General features: G+C 40.2%; 1 protein-coding gene and 1 non-coding gene across 2 annotated transcripts in view; both read right to left on the bottom strand.

Moving 5' to 3' along the window:
- Positions 1–19753, bottom strand: part of LOC125888235 (F-BAR and double SH3 domains protein 2-like) — a 92327-nt gene that overhangs the window by 71650 nt on the left and 924 nt on the right. Inside the window, exon 2 of the mRNA XM_049575447.1 lies at positions 10592–10689. Coding sequence (XP_049431404.1) covers positions 10592–10689 — 98 coding nt within the window. The remainder of the gene's footprint in view (positions 1–10591; positions 10690–19753) is intronic.
- Positions 1622–1695, bottom strand: trnat-agu (transfer RNA threonine (anticodon AGU)). Its single transcript has one exon. It is a non-coding gene; the product is annotated as a tRNA-Thr (tRNA).

Below are 19753 nucleotides of genomic sequence, written 5' to 3'. Positions count from 1 at the left end.
AAGAAGTAAAATTGTGCTGACTGTAGAAAATCACTGCTGGGAACCCAGGATTTCCTGATTATTACACAAACATTTCTTGGAAAGTTTCACTGCTCAAGTGATTCAATGACAATTAAGTGACAAATATGCCAAAAAGAAAAGTGACAAAGCTCAACTTAAAACATTAAGGACTTAATACACAACTTCTGAGCCTTGTGGTCAGGCGTTAGAGTTCTAAACCTCAAATGTATTGCTTTTTGTTTGATACTTCACATATCACAATGCACTGATTATAAAAAAGGCTCTACAGAAATTTGAAGCCAGGGTCTTCTGTTTACAAAGCAAGCACTTTATGCCATAGCACCAAAACTGTCATCAACCAGTAAGTGATTTTTAACAACCTCAGAATAGAGTTTCATAAAAGCATCATATTTATTTGAATCACCTACATATTGTTTTTAAAATAGCCAACTTAAACTGAAATATTAAGCTCCCCCAGTGCTCCTGAAAACAGAAACATGATCCACAACGTAATAACTCTGTTATGATTACTGCTGGACTTACAAGCATGGTTTCAAGCCACAGGTCACAAAAGTTGACGAATATCAATGCTGGATATGCCCTTTTTTGTACATCATTTTAACCTTGAAAGGGATTTACATTAACACAGTAGCTCAGACTGTCAGAAAGTAGTGGCATTGCTATGGACTGTGGATGGAGGCTACTAAAGCAGGATTTACACTTATGCATTGAATTGATAGGCTGTGCATAGACACGTACCCTACGCCATAGCCTGATTTGCACCTCCCCAGAGATGTAACTACAAGTGATGCAGATCTCCTGTTAATTTTTGTGAACTGAAACCATTTCCCTCAGTGGAAACAAAGATTTTATTCACCTTTATTTCACAGATAAGAAATAATAAATTGTGAAGACAATAAAGCCTCCACAAAAATAGCATTTTAAGTCTTGTGTGTGATTTATCCTGGCTTCATTTGAGCAAAGGGAAGTCCACTAGCCGCTAGGTTGACTCGTACAGTGTAAAATGTTATAGACTTATGCTTATAATGTCAGCTTGTTACTGTATATATAGGAAAAAATGTGTCTAGTATCAGACAATTGTTTTGTCGGTAAACCTTGTGAGTTATAATGGAGCAGGACTTTGTAAATATTAAATGTTGCTGTTGTTCCTGCATATGAGGAGAGGAAAACTCTACTAGCCACCATGCTAATTTATGCAATGAAATGTCATGAGCTTAAGCTAATAATGTTAGCATGCTCTATATGTGTGGAAAACATGTCCAGCAAAAGACAAGTATTTTGTCTGTGAACCTTGAAACCTTAAATTGAGCCAAATTTCTACTTGTGTCTACTTCTGTCATTATTAAACTGTGTTTTACTTGTCTTTTGGATCAATCAAACTTTAGAGAACTTCAAAGAAACTCAACACAGTAGAAAAAAACCCCACCACAAATTAACATTTTGGAGGTGAAACTGCCAAGAGACACAGAGAAACCAATGCACAAGTGTAATGCTCACAGTGGCAAAGGCCACAAATGCAAATCAGTGTTCATTCTCAGAAGTTTTTCAGGGAGAGGACAGCATATCACGTCTACCCTCTCCTGAGCCACAACTACTGAAAAGGCACTGCTGGGATTCGAACCCAGGATCTCCTGTTTACTAGACAGGCGCTTTAACCAACTAAGCCACAGCGCCATATAGCACCTGTGAAAAGAGCGATGTCTGATCTCCACGTGTTGGAACAAAACATTTCAACATCCAAATACATCCAATGTATAATCATAGGACATGAGAAACTGAGTGGATCTTCACATTTGAGAAGTTGGAACCTGCAAATGTTTGGCCTTTTTTGATTGATAATGGGATCCACATAATTAGTAGTGAATGCATTAGAGCATAGCAGCACTCCAGATTCCATGTGACCTCAATTGGCCATGATGACACAAATGTTCCTGTATCCAATTCACCTTTGGAGCTTTCTGCTTTCAAGTTTTGACACAAGACTTGTGCTGACAGCAGAAAAGGTATTGCTGGGATTAGAGGTCATGAGCTACTATTTACTAAACAGGCGCTGTAACCAACTAAGTCACGGTACCTGCGATGCTACCATACAACTAATGCCAATGCCAAACATTACGACAGCATGCCAAAAAGCCTTTTCTTAAGAGACCTGACTCATTTCCTAGAGAAGAAATCTCTAGATTTTCACCTGCATGATACAGAAGAACCTGTAACTTGGAAAGCATTGTGCAAAAAGAGTGGGCTGTGACTCAGTCACAATACTTGATTTGAAGTGATTCAATTTCAGTAACTGTAATTGACTGTGGCAGTGATATAAGTTCAGGAAAACAATCAGTTAGAAAGTACTTAAAATACATGTAAAGATATCAGTCTCTTTCATCCACACACACACATAGGTTCAACTTTCTAATCTCTGGTTCCATAACACAGTAAATATGCAAATATGAGTGCAGGCTCTCTGAAAACATTCATGCACAGCCTCAAAATAAGCTCGGCTTTGGTATCTTAGTACTGCAGTGTGCTTGTGTACTAGTTAGGGCCTCTGGAACATACAAGTCAAGTCAACACTACCACACACAGACACACGTGGACAAACACACATCCTCACTGGGATCTTTCGACATGTCTAGGCTTCTCATGCAACCATGGCGACACTGCGGCAGAGACCTCCCAATTACCAGCTAGAAATATCTCACACCCACTATGCATGTTTGTATTGTGCTGTCTGTTTCTTGAGACAGAGTAAAGATAAACAGAACAGACCTTCAGGTTAAGGCTTGTCTGGTCATTTAGCTTCAAATTTTATTGTTGGGTTAGTTTACTAAGGATATACTTTACTTCTGAGATGCTTGTTGTTTGTGCCTCTGTATTCCTTTAGACTTGCTTTCCTCATTCATCTGTTCTGCCCATAGTCTATTTCTATTCATGCTTAAAACATCTCCCTACCCATCCTTTACCTCTGCAGCTGTTCCTGACTCTCAACACTTCCTCTTTGGCCTTCTGCAGTTTGCTTTTTTGCCCTCTCTTCTCTCTACTACTCCCTCTATCCTCCCTCATCTTTCTCTCTACTCTGCCTGCCCATCATCTGTGTTTGTAAGAGTGTGGTGCATGAGTCAAAAAGCAATGTCAGCACGGGCTGTGCATGAAAAGCAAATGGCCAGATGAGTGTGTGTCTGACAGGAAATACTTAAGTGCTTAGGAGTGGACACTAAGTGTATGTACTGTATGTGTGAGTTGAAGTCAAGAGAGAGGGAACGATCAAACGTGGGAAAACAGCTGAGATCAATGGTTTTACAGGACACAGCCTGAGATCAGTGACAACAGGATAAGCAACATGAGTCACAGACAGAGACGGGGGCGGAGGGAGGAGGTCATGTTTTCACACTGCGTGATCACCGCACAACATAATAGAGCAGAGTCTCTGTTTTTTCTTCCAAAACCAAGCAGGCATTTGGACTAAAACATTCATTATTTATTATTTGCTAAAGGCTCTGAAGATGCTGAAAAAACAATTCTAGGTAATTACTAAATCTCAGATGGTATGGAAGTTAACTAAGATAAAGCTACAGGAATATATTTAGATTTCCTGTCATTCCTGCTGTAAAAAAAAACAAAAAAAAAAACAAATTTTGCACACTGCAGTACAGACTCTCTGGGACCTTAAAAAAATCAGTTAAAGAAAATCAGGCTTAAAATTGGAATTTGAATCATATAGTTTGTAAAGCAAGATGCCAAATTCCTCTGTGTTTCAAAGGCCTTGTGCTATAACTAAGCCTGTGCTTTGCTTTCATGACGTGGAGGTCAAGGGAAAATCAAATTCCAGTATCAAAACATTGTTATTGTAGCAACATCAGAAATGGAAAGAGGTGCAGAGAGAGTCGGCCTCTCAGTTTGACTGTTAGTAGTTAATTATTGTTCTGATCGGTTGTGGCTTCTGAAACATGAGACGTCACAAGATGTCTGTGGAGACAGGAAGACATTCATTAAACAAAAATGCAATTTTCAGTGAAAGCTGTCTGATGTGTCTTTGTCACAGTTCAGATAATTTGAAGCACAATACTCGAATCTGTCTCAGAATGAAGTTCCTACACTGACTGACTGACGGCTTAGCGTGCAGCTATGGGTAATTAATCAGGGGAATTGTATCTGTTGCCATTAGTCTGACAGGGACTAAAGTGAATTGAACATGGTGTTATTCTTCCATTAAATAAATCCTAAAAATACATAAGGCTGTGCTCGACTCAGAATGATGTCAGTTAAATCAGATTTAGCTGTTCAATACAAATATTCAACTATATGTTCCTTTTGTCCATATGAAGTTTGAGAGTTTGAACTGGGTTCGGCAGGATATTCAGAGTGACAGTGACATTCACAAAATATAGTTAACAAGTCAAGTTAGCTCTCAAAGCCACTGCATGCTTACTGCGCTAACAACAGAACAAAAATGTGCGACAACATTTTTTGCTGACACTAGAAGTGCACATTCTGAGCACTCTGTCTGGGAAAACGGAGCAGCAGAGCGCCAGGCAGAGTGAATGTGTCTTAATTTAACCATACATTTCATGTGGAACCATAATGCTCCATTTCTACGAACAAAAGGGCTCTCATTTCGGTGCAGAGCATGCAATTGGATTACCAAACGCACCCTAGATATCAAACAAAAGCCAGAGACTGTATCATATTAAGTTGTTGTGAGCTGTAAATTCACCACTTCCAAGCAGAAGGCAGAAGATAATGTAATTATGGAGCCTGACCGGGCAAAGCCTCTCTTTGTCCCAAGGCAGCTGCCTCCATCTCACTCAGACTCACCCTGGCTCTGGGTCCACAGCTGCCTGTACAAATGTTACTTAGACAGATTACTCATTTTTCAATTTCTGTGCTACCTTTACCAACATGTTCCCATTGATAAAACTCTATTTCAAGTGCACTGCATGTTTAACAGTATTTTTTTGTCTGGTAAAATACAAGAAATATTACAGAACCCTTTCACTATAATGCAATCCCAACACAACAGCAGCAGTCTCAATAAACACTGAATAACAGAAGCTTCGTAAAAGAGAGGATTCATGGCAGGATTGTTAGCTATATTATGTTGCAATAAACTGTAAGGATGTTTATGCAGTATTATTCTAGTAAACCAGTCTGCCAGATACTTGAGAAAAATGGTTTGGAGGACATTCGTGCAGCAGATGAGGTAGTTTTGTTTGATTTTTATTTGCAATATTTATTAACTGGCTGCCTCAAACAGATTTTAATAGCCAATCACTGTTATTGTTTCAATCATACAGTTTAAGGTTACTGAAGTCATAGCCTGTGCTTCCTAAAGGTGTAGCTAGTATTCAAATGGCCCCTCGGCTACCTGCTTAGAATGTGAAGCGTGTATTTTCCTCTAAAAATAAATAAATAAATAAGGTTGCAGTTGGTCATGGTTGAAGAATTTCCTTTGCCTCATTCTGAAACAGAAAGACTCCTGTCACCATCTCTGTCATCTCGGCTTTATCCCCCCTGGGTATAGTTTTACATGGGGTCCTCCTGTGATTTTCAATAACAGCAGAGGCTGTCTGCTACTGTCATTTCTCCAAACACAGAGGCCGCTTAATTATAATAGCAGTGTGTGAATCAGCATTGCATTAATTTGGGTCTTTTTCCCCCGATGAGCCCTTGATTTTCCGTTCCTCCTCTTTCCAAATTATGGAGGCTGCAGTGAAAAGCATTAATGAGAACTCTGATAGCATTTTGGGTTCAAATTGGGGGAGGCTCATCTCCCTGCTCAGCATGGAGACCCATTATGTTTTAATGATATCTGCAGATAGTTCCTCGGATTTGGTCAATAAATTTGAGTGAACGCAAATTTCATTTATCCCATGCAAATGTGCCACACCGAGCACAGACGTGGGGGGTAAATTTCTAAATTACATCGGGGCCCAAGTTCTAGTCCAGGGCAGTCCAGGCACCGGTTACAAAAAAACAGCACTTTAATCCTTTGTTTTCTCACTACTGTCGTCTACATGATTGATGATGCTCTTTTGTAGACTCGTCATAAAGCACTCTGTCTAGACCACAGTGAATTTGACTTTGCAACCTGCCTATAAGCTTTCCTACAAAGAAAACAAATACCTTTTTCATGGAGGGATGTATTATTGTATAGCCACATCATATCATGCCAATCAAGGGAACAGAATGAAAGCACAGTGCTGCAGCAAAGAGCATGCAGTGCCCTTTGCAAAAGTGTCTCAGTGATGGCCTTTTTGCAGTTCGGTTTATTTCACTGATCCAAATCTGCAGATAAAACCAACAACTGCAACACTGACATTGTGTTAGAGCTCCATTGTTAAAGTAAAAGTATGCTCTTATTCAGAAAAAGAAAGGGCAAGCAGGTATAAAGCTGGGTTAGTTTCCAAATGTGTATGAGGTGAATACAAGAATGCATGAGACTTGCCTATTCTTATCGTTTGCACTGTGTGTGTGTGTGTGTGTGTGTGTGTAGCTGTTGAGGCAGACATAAGTGTATGGGGGATTTAGCTGGATTGAGGACACCAAGTTGACTCCCTGAGTCCACAACTCGCCATCGTTTTCTCCTCTCTCTCTCTTTCTCTTATCCTCTCTCCTATTACTAGTCTAGCTAAAATGCAGTTCCAGAGGATTAAACACATTGCCCTATCTCTCTCTCTCTCTCTCTTTTTATTTGTTTCTTTTTCTTTCCCCTTTTACCTCTTACAGCTGGTAAACACACAGCTTCAATGCACTGTAGCTAGCAACTTGTGTATGTGCATGTGTGTTTGAGTGTGTGTGCTGATTAAAGCCAGTCTGTGGATTAATTAGGGTAAATAACCTCAGAGCAGATTTTGGGATTTAAGAGTTAAAATCCACTGAGGGCTTTAGGCAGGAGAATGTGTGTCTGTCAACCGAGTGTGTGTTTCATTATGTGACCACACTTTCCTTGTCCTGTAGGATTTCACTATTTTAAAGAGGTTACTTAGTCGCCATGGTAATAGCACCTTAACAAAAGTCTAGCCAAGAGATCACATAAGTCTACAAGTCTACATAAGCAATTTCAGAAGCATAGTTTCTATCTAGATCCATTGAAAGTGTATTTTTATGACAACGATATACACTAATTAGCATTACTGTAAATGGCCCAGTGTTAGCTAAATGACTAGCCACCTCTGTAGTCCATTCACTGACTGTTTCCAGGCATCAGTCAGTACGTTTACATGCACAGTTCAGTCTAGGTATTCCATTTAATTTGAATACTGTCCTTGTCCCAGTATACAAACATGGGTTATTGACCGAAGTATGTCCAACTATTAAGGTTGACCTATTATGTCACAGACAAAACAATGGACAAGTTAGCTACAGTTAGCTAGCAGCAAACTGGTACCATGGTGGACCCCTTACAGCTCTGTACATTTTGTCCATCCAAAAATGCACAGCTCTGGATGTAGATGTTGTTACCGGCTTCTTCTCCTGTTAGGCATTTAATGCTTTCGGGCCATAACAGACTGGCCGCTTGATCGAACGTACGCGTACAAAATGCGCCGTGTCTGTGTATATACTTTCTGCAGCCCTACACAGCCAAAACGCACAATACTGGCGGTCTCCACTTGGGGCAGACAATAGAAATATAACCCGGAAATCATGTAGTGCATGCCGGGTGTTGTAAACAAACATGGATGCCCTTGATATGCTTGATGAGGAAGAAGAAGTGTGTCACTAAGTAACGGCGTGGAAACATCATAGAGATGCGGGTAGTTCCACACATGGTCTGTCAGCCTCTCTTCAAAAGTTTCCGGCATTGCTCTGACAACAACTCCGTCTGGTCTGATCTCACGGTCACAGTGTTCATTCGCACGAGCGCCTCTAGAGGTCGTGTCAATATTGCATCTCCGGCACACGTCACTGTACTTCACGTTGAGATGTGCGGCTGACGCATCAAACAAACACAGATCACGCATGGCAGCCAAGATGCGGTCATGTTGTTTGCAGCAAGTACATCACTGGCCTTAGACTTCCCGGTCAAAGCCTGGGCGGACATTGTGGGGCATGCTCTGAGCACCAAGGCCGGTTTAGGTCCGACTGACTGTATACATGCAGGAGTAATCTGACTGTGAATCTGGCTGTTAGTCCAACTTTGAGAAATTCAATTTAGTACGATTTCAGTTGGACTAAGATGTTGACATGTATTTTAAAAGTCCAGTTTTAGTCAAACTAACAACAAATAGGGCATCGATGGCTTAGTGGATAGGGCTGCCACGATTAGTCGACTAATCGATGACTAATCGACTATTAAAATAATCGGTGACTATTTTAGCAGTCGACTAATCGGTTTGAGTCATTTTTCATAGAAAAGTACCCCAAAATACTCTTACTGCAGCTTCTTACGTTCAGATATTGGCAGCTTTACACACTCTCCCGTGACAGTGAACTAAAACCCTTTGGCATAAGTATGAAACAAGACATTAGATGACGTAATTTTGGGGTTTGGGTGAGACAGGCCGACATTTTTCAACATTTTAACACATTTTTTGATGAAATGATTAGTCGACTAATCGAAGAAATAATCGACAGATTAGTCGACAATGAAAATAATCGTTAGTGGTAGCCCTATTAGTGGATAGAGCAGGTGCCCCATGTACAAAAGCATCGTCCTTGTTGCAGCGGCTGTGAGTTCAGCTCCAGCCCGTCGCCCTTTGCTGCGTGTCATCTCCCCCCTCACACTGTCCTGTCCATTAAAGGCATAAAAGCCCCCCCCAAATAATTGCTTCCCTCTGCAGAAATCACTGCTGCATTGTTAAATATATTAATTATGAAGAGCTGCAACTAATATTCATATAAATTTTTACAATTAAAAGATTGTTTATTCTATATCATTTCTGAAAATAGTCAAAACTGTCAACCACTATTTCCCAGTGTCAAATGAGACATCTTTAAATGTCCTGTTTTGTCTGACCAACAGTCCTACACCCACAGATTTATGATATAAAAAGGTCCAAAGCAGAAAATGCTAACATTGCGGTCGCTGAAGCCATGGAATGTATAGTAAAATTGTAATTGACTTCAGCCATACAACTATGTCCCATCAAGTTTTGACAAAATAAAGAATCAGAAATAAACATAATGTCCATTTTCTCCCTGTATACTTCTCATGTGGGCTACATGTATGCAATTTTTGTCCATTGAACAGATCAGGCGTTTTAGTGGTACTGGTGAAGACAGCTGACAGCTTGGCCAGCTGCTGCCTTTTAGTACCTCAGGTACCGTGCTGCTGAAAAGACAGCTGGTTCTGACAATAGTGTCTGCAGTCAAAGTCAAAGTGTACTGCACAGCCATCTTGCTTCTGATGTGAAGTTCAGATAACCCTCACCCTTCTGATCTTAAATGACAATCTTAAAAAAAATATCTGTCTCTGCGGTCAAGTCAGATGAATGCCACATCACAGACAGAAAAACGAGTGGAGCCTCAATGTTTTGCTCAAGGACACATTGATAAAGCAGATGCTTGTTGCTGCAGGGGCTTGAGTCCAGCTCTCCCAATTGAAAGGCAATCTCCCTAAACACTGCACCACCCTGCTGCTCCTGATTTTACCACCAGGACAATGTGTCATTAGAAATACTTACAAAACATTAAAGGCGAGAGGAATGCAGTAAGAAAACACTGCAGGCAGCGTCTTTCAGCCACGAGGATGACAAAGCCAATTTGAAGATCTTTACCCAGTGGCATGAAGCTCTATCCCTCACTGACTGAAAGAACCAACACATTGTGGTTGCATATGCTTAACTGGCTCTCCCACTCTCCCACAAGTGAGACCAGGGCCTTGTTCACTCTCCAAAACCCAGCAGCAACAAGGCAATCTGTTCTCAAACAGCTGGAGCTGCCCCCAAGAGTGAAAGAAGGAGAAAGAGAGGGACGTCTCAGAGAGAGAGAAGAGGTAGAGAAAGCGTGAAAATGAGAAACAGAAAGAAAGGCAGGGATGGAGGCAGAGAAGCAGAGAGTATTAGAGAGTTTGCTGTCATAAATAATCAATGCTTAGTCAACACAGAAAATGAGAGCGTGTGAAAGAACCAGGGTTTCCTCCCATTGCCAAATCCAAAAGGGAAAACTGCCAGAATCACACACGTCATGAGTAAACAGAGCAGAGCCAAAATGAAAAAGAGAGATATGGAGACAGACAAAAAGATAGTCGGAGCAAAGAGAGACAGAAAAAAACATGGAAAAGATGACAGAGAGAGATACAGAGCAAAATTTGGAAACGAAGAGAGGAAGAAAGAGCTGGAGAGCAGGAAGAGGGCAGCAGGAAATTCCTTCGTCATTTTCCCGACCCTTTGTCCTTCTCAAAAAAAAACTGGAATATGACAATACTCCTCCTCCTCTCTTTCTCTCTCGTGTCACTCCTCCCTCACTCATTAGTTGTTTCCTTCATTCTTTCTTTTTTTGTGCACGCCTGTGTCCATGTGTGCATGCTATGCACATCACAGTCACATGACGACTAGATTCAAAATCATCTGGCAGTTGGCGAGTGTATTCTTCAGGACTGCGTTAGTACACGCATGCGACACAGACATGTTCATACCTCATGTCCTCCAGCAGGTCACATTCAGTCTGGTGTTTAAAATGCAGTCTTGTCATCTGCTCTGTGTGTGTGTTTTTCAGCTCCTGTGTCACTTTGACCTGGAGGAAACAAAAAGACACGTTAAGTAAAGGATCTGTCATTTCTTCATCTGCTGCTGACGTTGACTGTTATAATAAAGCCAGGGCTTCCACTGGAAAAAACAATGCCAGATAATGTGTCCTGGAAGTTTTCAATCTTCTTCTTGGCATCATCAAGGCGTGTACAAGTATAATATTTTTTATTGAAAAACAGGCTACTTTTGCTTATACATTATATACCAAATAAAACAGTCCTGTCAATAGGCTTGCGTGCACAATACACTAGTTAAAAAATAACAGAGACAGAGAAAATTAGGCTAATTATGTTAGACTTCAACAGGTTTTCCCTGAACAAAACGGTAATTACGAAATTACAAAAACCCAGAGTAGAGCTAAAATACTGTCATTTCCTGGTTGTAAGAGAATTCAGTCAACAGTGGATGCCTCTACCTGCTTTTCATACACACATTAATTCAAAAAGTCTCACTACAGCTTAACAAATACAGTGACATAACCCAGTAGGACTGTAGCAAACACTTTTTTTTATCACACAATTGTCTATTAAAAACATTGTGACCTTGGGCTCTAGTAGGGCTGCAAGTAGCGAGTACTTTTATTGTAAATTAACTGTTGATTATTTTCTTGATTAAAGGATTAGTTTGGGCTATAAAATGTCAGAAAATGTCGACCCATGTTTCCCAAAGCCCAGGATGACGTCCTCAAATGTCTTGTTTTGTCCACAACCCAAAGATATTTCGCTAACTGTCACAGAGGAGTGAAGGAAGCAGAAAATATTCACATTTTAGAAGCATAAAGAGATTTTTTTTTTCTTAAAAAATAACTCGAATCAATTAGTAATCGATTATCAAATTAGTTGGCAATTGAATTAATAGCTGACAACTAAACATTTATCAATTAATCATTGCAGCCATACACTGTAACAAGTCAAAGATATAGACTTAAAAAGATATGCAAGACAGAAAAGCAGTAAATTGTCACATTTGAGAAACCAGAAACAGAAAATATTTGACTTTTTTTGCCTCATTAACTGACTTAATCATTATCATTTTCTGTTGATCCACTAATCAAATTGTTTCAGCTCTAAAGCCAATATCCCAGTAGCGCCGAGACCAAAAAGCAGCTGATGGTACACCAATAGCTGTTCAGGGGCATATGCTGATCCCCCCAGTGGTATGGCGCTTGTGTTCCACCAGCACATACAGTTTCAAAAATGCAGGTGCCGTTGCCATAGTGTCACACAAATACCGCCCCATGCTACTGTACTGTAAATGTATATATTTTTCATCTGTATTTATTTACAGTGTAGCGCAACATAGCACCATAAACAATGAAATGTATATCTTTGTCCATTATTTCAATGGGTGAATAATGTTGTGTGCTATATATTTTAGGGCATTCTCTTTTATTGATCTTTTTGATTTGTGTTACGTGTCGTTGACTTCCATGAAAAGGGCTCTATAAATAAAATGCATTATTATATATTTACAGTCCAGTATCATGGGGCAGTATTGGTGTGCCAGTCTGACAACCGCACCTGCCGTTTGAAAACTATATGTACAGGTGAAACAAGGCTGGCAAATTATTCCCAGGATCGGTATAAAACTCAAAACATCAGCATACCATCAGCCACTTTTTGATCTCGGCATCACTCCCAGTACTAACCAATATCGGGGTACTGATTCAAGAATACGGTAAATGGTTTTAGTCAGAATAACTTTCAACTCCTAAAGTTCACTGCGAGGGCTTGGAGCCAGAGGGGTGTAAGTGGCTTTTGACAAACTTTACAGGAGAGACAAAACAAAATTTTTACCACACTTCAATCAACTGTATTTATTAACCTTAAACCACAACATTGCAACCACAGACATACTTACATGAATGAGTATTTAAGTAATAAACTTATGGCATATTAACACAATGAACATGTTCTAAAACATTTTAAAATCAAAAGCAAAAATGTCAGATACGCCTTTTTGGCACCAAACATTTCCAAGTCTTCTATGGACATATTGGGCGTATCTGCTGAACAATGCAGAAAATAATTGGTCAAAAGGGGAATTGATTGAATAATTAACACTTGAATAACACTTGAATAAGTAATTCATTTTCATTTAACTCATTCATTATTTATTTTTTTATTTTTTTTCTCATTTCACTTTTCCATTCTGGGCATTTGCTGAACAGTACAGACTGTATAAAAGTCACTGAACTTGCTAAACACAATTCTGATTGGCAATTCATGAGTTATTCAATTTATTTCATTACATTCATTCATTTTTTTTTCAAGTACTGTATACAATAGACAGTTCTCTCATGTTCTTTTTACTCATTTCACTTTTCTTTTTTGTTCAACCATTTCAATTACTCTGTGAGTCTCTTCATTGACCACATCCAAAGAATCATGTCGCGTCTTATTTGGTTTTCTGTTCACTAGTCTGTTTAGTTCTACTCACTGTCCACTGTCAGAGCATCGTAGAACTCTGCGTATGTGTGAGGAATACTCCCATTGCTGCACAGGGTGAGTAGATCTTTCTTCTTCAATGCACCGATCCCAGGAGGACTTTCATACACTGAGCTTGGTTTGGACGCGGAATGGGTGCTTCGGGCGCCCCTGGTTGCCTGCTTTGCCACCTTCAGTTCACGGAAGGTTGGGTCGGTGGAACCTTTCTCCTCGCAGTTTCCACTGCAGCATGCACGCTGTCACACTCCATCTGGCTGTGACCAGACTCCATGTACTTATGGTCAATAGTGGAGAGGGACAGTGTGCTGGCTGCATGCAGGCACATTGTGCTAAAGGCAGCATTTCTATTCTGTCCACCACATGTACCTGAATAAAGAACTGCATGTTTGACTTCAGGATTAAGTTGTGAAAGGTACGAGTAAACACAAGTGCTGATCTCTGATGATCCTCGGCCACCTTCCCCCTCATGCCACACGTAACACTCAACATCTTTACTGTCCATTTCATATACAGTGAGATTGTAGGTACTTAACTTGCGTGAGTAGAACAGGCTACTAACGTTGCTCCAGGGGGGTGGTTCACACTTGCTCCAGGTCAAAAGTGACAGCCTTGTATGACTCCTGTTCCTTTGCTTTCTTTTTATCATTATCTTTATGTTCTCTGGCCTGTTTTTTTCTTAACTGGTGGGCATCAAAGTCATCCTTTTGACTTTCCTTTTCACTGTCTTCTAAACGTTGGTACCATTCACAGTATTTGCACGTGTCTTTCTTTGGAGTGTGGAAAGCTAGATTGAATTCAGTGTCAAGCACCATTCTATAAAGACTTTGTTTTTCTGGTTTAATCTTCCACTCCTGTTCACATTTCTCTTTATACAGTGTATACATTCTTGGCACATTCAGAGATCCTTCCAAGTAGAGCTTGTTTGTATCTTTCCTGGAGTAGTGGGATTCAAGTTTTGGGAAAGACTTGATATGCTCTCATATTTTGTCTTTGCTACTCTCAGGCACTTTGTTTTGAGGTGCATGCCGCCCTTTCTTGCTTGGAGGGGAAATTCCCAATTCACTAGACGGATGGCCGCCTGCAGACCTCGAAAATTTCTCAGACACATGAAGGGTCTTCAAAAAGAAGTCTTTGCATACCCTTATCTGTCCCTCAAAGGTTAGATAATACTCAAACAAATGAGTTCTTCTTGAGATTTTTTCACTGTTTCTTTTCCCTCTTTTGATAACGTGATTGACAATGAAGTCTTTCTGCCTTGCTGCATCTCCCATCTCCCAATAATGTTGAAATATACTTTCCCTCACTGGCTCTGGGAAGTTCTGATTGCATTTATAACAACATGAGGCACAGTTCTTCTGCCTCACCTTCCTTCCTGGAACATGAATGCCATGTGAATTAATGTAGCTTTGACCAGAATTTCTTAACCTTATACACTGGTTTCTTTTCCAATTTTCAACATCTCTCTGTCTTTGTCTTCCTCTCTGTGGTGTGTTGGCATCCTCTTCCTGGTCACTTTCAACCCCTCCCTCCTGAACAGGCTCAATATCTACTGTCTCACTCCCTCAATCTTCTTCTGTCTCCTCTTCCTGGCCACTGTTAGCCCTTCCTTCCTGAACAAATTCTAGCACAGTGTCTACTGTCTCAGTCCCTCGATCCTCTTCTGTCTCCATGTGTCCCTCATCAATTACATGATCTGTCTCCCTGTCTGTCTCTCTTCCACCATCTTCTGCTGTCTCCATGTGTCCCTCTCTCTCTTCCATCTCCTCATCTCTCTCCCTCATCTCATGCTGTGTCCCTAAATGATATCATTAATATTTATTAATATCCTACATGAATGCCCTGATAGTAACAATTCAGGGTAAGGATTAGATAAGGTGAATGTTCAAACTTATTTTCTATGCAAGTCAGAACTCACTTCCTCCATCTTGTGCTGTCTCCATGTGTCCCTCAAGTTGATCTCTCTTCCTCACCTCATGTGGCTGTGTCCCTTAATGATTAACACATTAATATTTATTAATATAATATCCTACATGAGTGCCCTGAATCTATTAGTTCGAAGCTAGGGTAAAGTAGATTATGAGAAAGTTCAAAAGAATATTCTGTCAGAACACTAGGCTAGCTAGCAGGCACAGTTAACCAGATCAGACCAAAACAATGGGATTAACGTTAGCCATGCTAGGCTAGGCTAACAAGGTAAGGCTCTCAAGGCATGATAATGTCTTACTGTCATCACTCTTGTGAGGAAATACATTCAAAAGCCACTCTGACCTTCAACTTCTTCAAAATAGGATTCATCGGTTTGTTTCATAATATTAATCAAAATCTTTTCTGCCTCAGACAGTTCCATGTCCATGTCAGCCATTTTGAATGCTGTTTAAGGGCACCAACTACACTTACGCCCTTCTGGCTCTGAACAAACATGTGGGTCCTACATGTATTTTTCAGAGCCAGAAGGGCTTAAGTAGACTTATGCTCTTCTGGCTCCAAACATAACTCACACTTTTGTGTTAGGTCTTTATTGTTTTGTTACTTTATTCAATACAGTTTGATCTCAGATAGGTTTTTTTGGCACCATTGGATAGAGTTCATCGAGACCTTTATTTTGATATATTGAACCCATATTCGCCCAAAAGGCCACTTACGCCCCTCTGGCTCCAAGCCCTCGACTGATAATCTGAATCCAGGTTAAAATCAGCATTATTTGGATGTGACTTCTTTCATTGAATCTATATCTGTCACAAAGGAGTTGATGGAGATAAAGACAGCGAAGGATTTTTAAAGCTCAGAGAAAAAGGGGCTACAACTCAAGTTCTGAATGTTGTGGGTTTTTTTTGGTATATTAATACCAAAGAATCCAGCTCCTGACCCACACTGACCTTCATACATATACACAGACACATGCAAATAATTAAACCCCATCAGTCAGTCTATCTGCCTATCACCTGTCATCTATCTTGAGTGTGCTCAGCTCTGGAGTCACCTGAGAGGAACACACACGTACACACAACTCTCATCAGTAATCCATCAGCATAATAATCAGTGTCCGGGTTTTGTCAGACTTCTGGGGAGGCTGGAGGAGGCCTTTCGCAGTTAGAGGTCACTGAAGACACATTAGCAGCCCATAACAGCATTTAGGAACAGACTCCATGTGCATTAGGGAAAAGATGCTCATTGTATCTTCTAATATAAAATTTCATTTCGGTGGTCAGACCAGAGGCTATAACCTGCTCTCATTTACATAGTCTTGTGCAAAATAACAGACAGAGAGCTCATCCTTAATGTGCACACAAACAAGCACACACACACACCGCCAACACATACAGAGTTACTGTGATGGTCATTGTGTATTGTCGGGTGAATTCCATCGCCTATTCACCAGAGTAACAGTGGGCAAATTCATGACTGTTCTAGACAAAACAATCAACAACACAACACACACACTGGTACACACACATACACACCAACACACACGGCAGAGCTCCTTTCTTTCATGTGCTGTGTCTTTGAAGATAAGGAGGGAGTGGTTCATTACATTATCAGGGCAAAATTACCTCACTTGCTTTCACCTTCTATCACTCAGAGGAAGCCACAGGGAGAGGGGGAGTGAAGGGGAAGGGCACAGGGTGACAAGAGAGATGGGGAGACAAAATGAGAGCAAGAGTTGGTAGCGTGGTTGTGGGGCATGAGAAGAGAAGGGGGAAAAAAGCAGATGGCAAGACTTGGGAGAGGGGAAAGTGACAGTGAAAAGGCTGGGATATGGTACGGAGATGTTGTTTATGAGGCAAAGAGAAAGAGATATTCAGCATATTAAAGGTCACGTTAAAGGAAAACAGCTCAGATAGTGTAGTGGTAGCTGATGCAGCAGGTAGGTCTGTACTGCTGAGAAAGTGGGTCCTGTTTTGTAACCCAAACTTAAACACATATTTCACAGTGATGCTAATGTATAGGCTGCATCCCCATCTGTGTGAGAAAGTAACTAAACAGCAGCTGGGGTTGGGTGACATGACCTAAAATATACATAAAGATAAATGAACAGATTTACTATGTACAGTGTGTTTGTATTTCCTTTCTCATGATAGATATTTTTATCCTGTTTAATTACAGTATGTCTAGCTTAAATACTGGGCTGTTGGCTGATTTGTTGGTGTTACTTCCAGTTAGATGTCACTGGGTGTGTAACAGCTGTCAGTTTATGGATATTTATTGAAGACTGAAAAATATGTACATTTGACTTTGATAACGTCAATAATTTGATGCATTACAGTCCAACCATAATACCTTGAACTGGACTGTAATTGAATACAATAGCTACACAAAATATGGCCTCAAAAGCTCCGACTAGGGCTGAGCAATATGGACAAAATCAGCTATCACTCTATTTTTGACCATGTATCTTGATATCGATGTTGCAACAATACAGAGAGGTGCAGGAATGAGTCCTAAAACCTGCATATGAGTTAACATTGTAGCACTTTCTGGTCCCTCATCGTAAAGTCAATGTTTTTTTAATGGGTTTTTTGCTAGTTGCAAGCTTAGGAGACTTTCATGTTTTGTTCTATGACATAAAATATGTCAGCATACCACCAATTTACGCCATGCTTTTTCCTAAATATTGTTGTCACATTTGGTGCGCGTTTGGTACAGGAAGGAATGGTAAAAACAGGCTATTCTAAGGAAAGTGCTCCCAAGCAGAAAGTGACATGACACCCCCTCTCCTATTGGTGTTGTTTTTTGTGTGATTTTAGGTCCAATGTGTTAATACAGTATGTCAAAATGGAAAAAATAACTGTAAAGTCACACAGTTTTTTAGGTGAAATTTAAAGGTCAACTAAAGTAATCAAAAACAGCCAATTATACCCTTGACCCCAAAGGGTTACATCATACAACCATTGGGTAGTTCATTTATAGCCTAACATTAGCTTTTTATGTCGGGCGATTGCATTTATACTTCAAAAATCAAAAAGTGGTATTCATATGTGAAGATCTGCTTGCTGAACATCATAAACTTCTGTTTGCCATGCAGATTATTTTCTGCAATAATCCAAAATCTGATGGAAAAATCTCATAAGTCTTTCCAACGAGGAACCAGGGTGATGTGGACTTCAGCGTCGGTCTACAAAAAAACGCCATCCCTGCAGCACCTATTGTAGGGTTGGCTATTGGTGGTGGTGGTGGTGGTGGATATAATGACTTAGTAGTTAAAGGCATGTAATACAACTGCTATGTTTGGTAAGTTCAGAAAATTACATCACTTTACTGTAATACAGCCTTTAAAACTAGGTAACGACAACACTTAAAATATTACAATATTTAAAAAAAATCTAAGACGATATGTAGTCTCAAATCACAATATTGATATAATATCAATATACTGCCCAGCCCTGGCAGCAACCACTGTATGTGTCATTATTCATATGTCATAGATAGATAGATAGATAGATAGATAGATAGATAGTATTATCTCATTTCAAGACAAATTCATGAAGCGATTTCCAGCCTCATTAGCAGCCATGTTTAATTTAAGCCACATAAAACTAATATATGAGAGTCAAACCAGCTCAATCTGTAAGCAGATGTGCTGAGACACAGACAAAACACTAAAGGGGCTGTACGTGTCGCACTGGGAGAGAAATTATTAGCATCCAGCAGCCAAATACTGATACACTGGCTGTGGTGCTTTGGGCTAAGTGTACCGACTGTGCCAGATACATTGGCAGGGCGTTAACAAATCAGTATTTTGCAAATAAATTCTGCCTTACTCTCACAAGTATATCCACAGCAAACTGAATGGGAGAGACAGTGACAGCTCACAAATGAGATCTTACCAATTTAACAGGGCCGTAATGGTGCATTTGATCAAACACAGTGGAACAAAAGGGAAGCACAGTGGTCTCTGCAGCCTCAGTGATGAAACCTGTTTAAGTGCATGTATGTGTTTTACTGACATGATATGACATGTTCAGGGCCGGTCTGTGTGAAGAAACCCAGAGCCATAAATGGCACCGGGGGAATATGTGGTAATTAAGAGAAAACTGTGCAGAGGTTCACAGCAGGGTAATTGGCTCTCATGCATCTATTTCAGGAAAACACTCACACTCATGGAAAGCGATGGGCAAGCAACTTAAACACGTCCTCACACACACACACACACACACACACACACACTGGGTGCCAAGCTATAGGGGGGCTGTGGTCTTTTCTAAGCCCATACAGAATCAATAAGTCAGTATCAGAAATGGCTCTGCCAGCATGTCTCATCATCAGTGTGTGTGTGTGTGTGTGTGTGTGTGTGTGTGTAGCTCAGGCTTTGATGAAAAGATGTGACCCTGGACGTAGTGAAGGTCTTCCCTTAGGAAGCATCACAACGTGGGAAACACGACAGCTTTTGTTAGCTGTCTGAATTACTGTTATCACAATTTTAAAATGTATAAATGAGCAAAATGACACAACACTGTTTTTTAAATGTGGACTGTAATAATTACTGTGACGTTACAAGCTATAGCGTAGCAGCCATAAGTTAACAAGCATTTTTTTTTATCATTTAAAGTTATTTATTCTGTAAAATGTAACGTTATTTAATAAAAACCAGAGTATTATGTTATC

This window comes from Epinephelus fuscoguttatus, linkage group LG5 (genome assembly GCF_011397635.1).
Source record: "Epinephelus fuscoguttatus linkage group LG5, E.fuscoguttatus.final_Chr_v1".
Taxonomy (NCBI): domain Eukaryota; kingdom Metazoa; phylum Chordata; class Actinopteri; order Perciformes; family Serranidae; genus Epinephelus; species Epinephelus fuscoguttatus.
The sequence above is the reverse complement of the archived record's forward strand: the minus strand, read 5'-3'. Positions and strand labels throughout refer to the sequence as shown.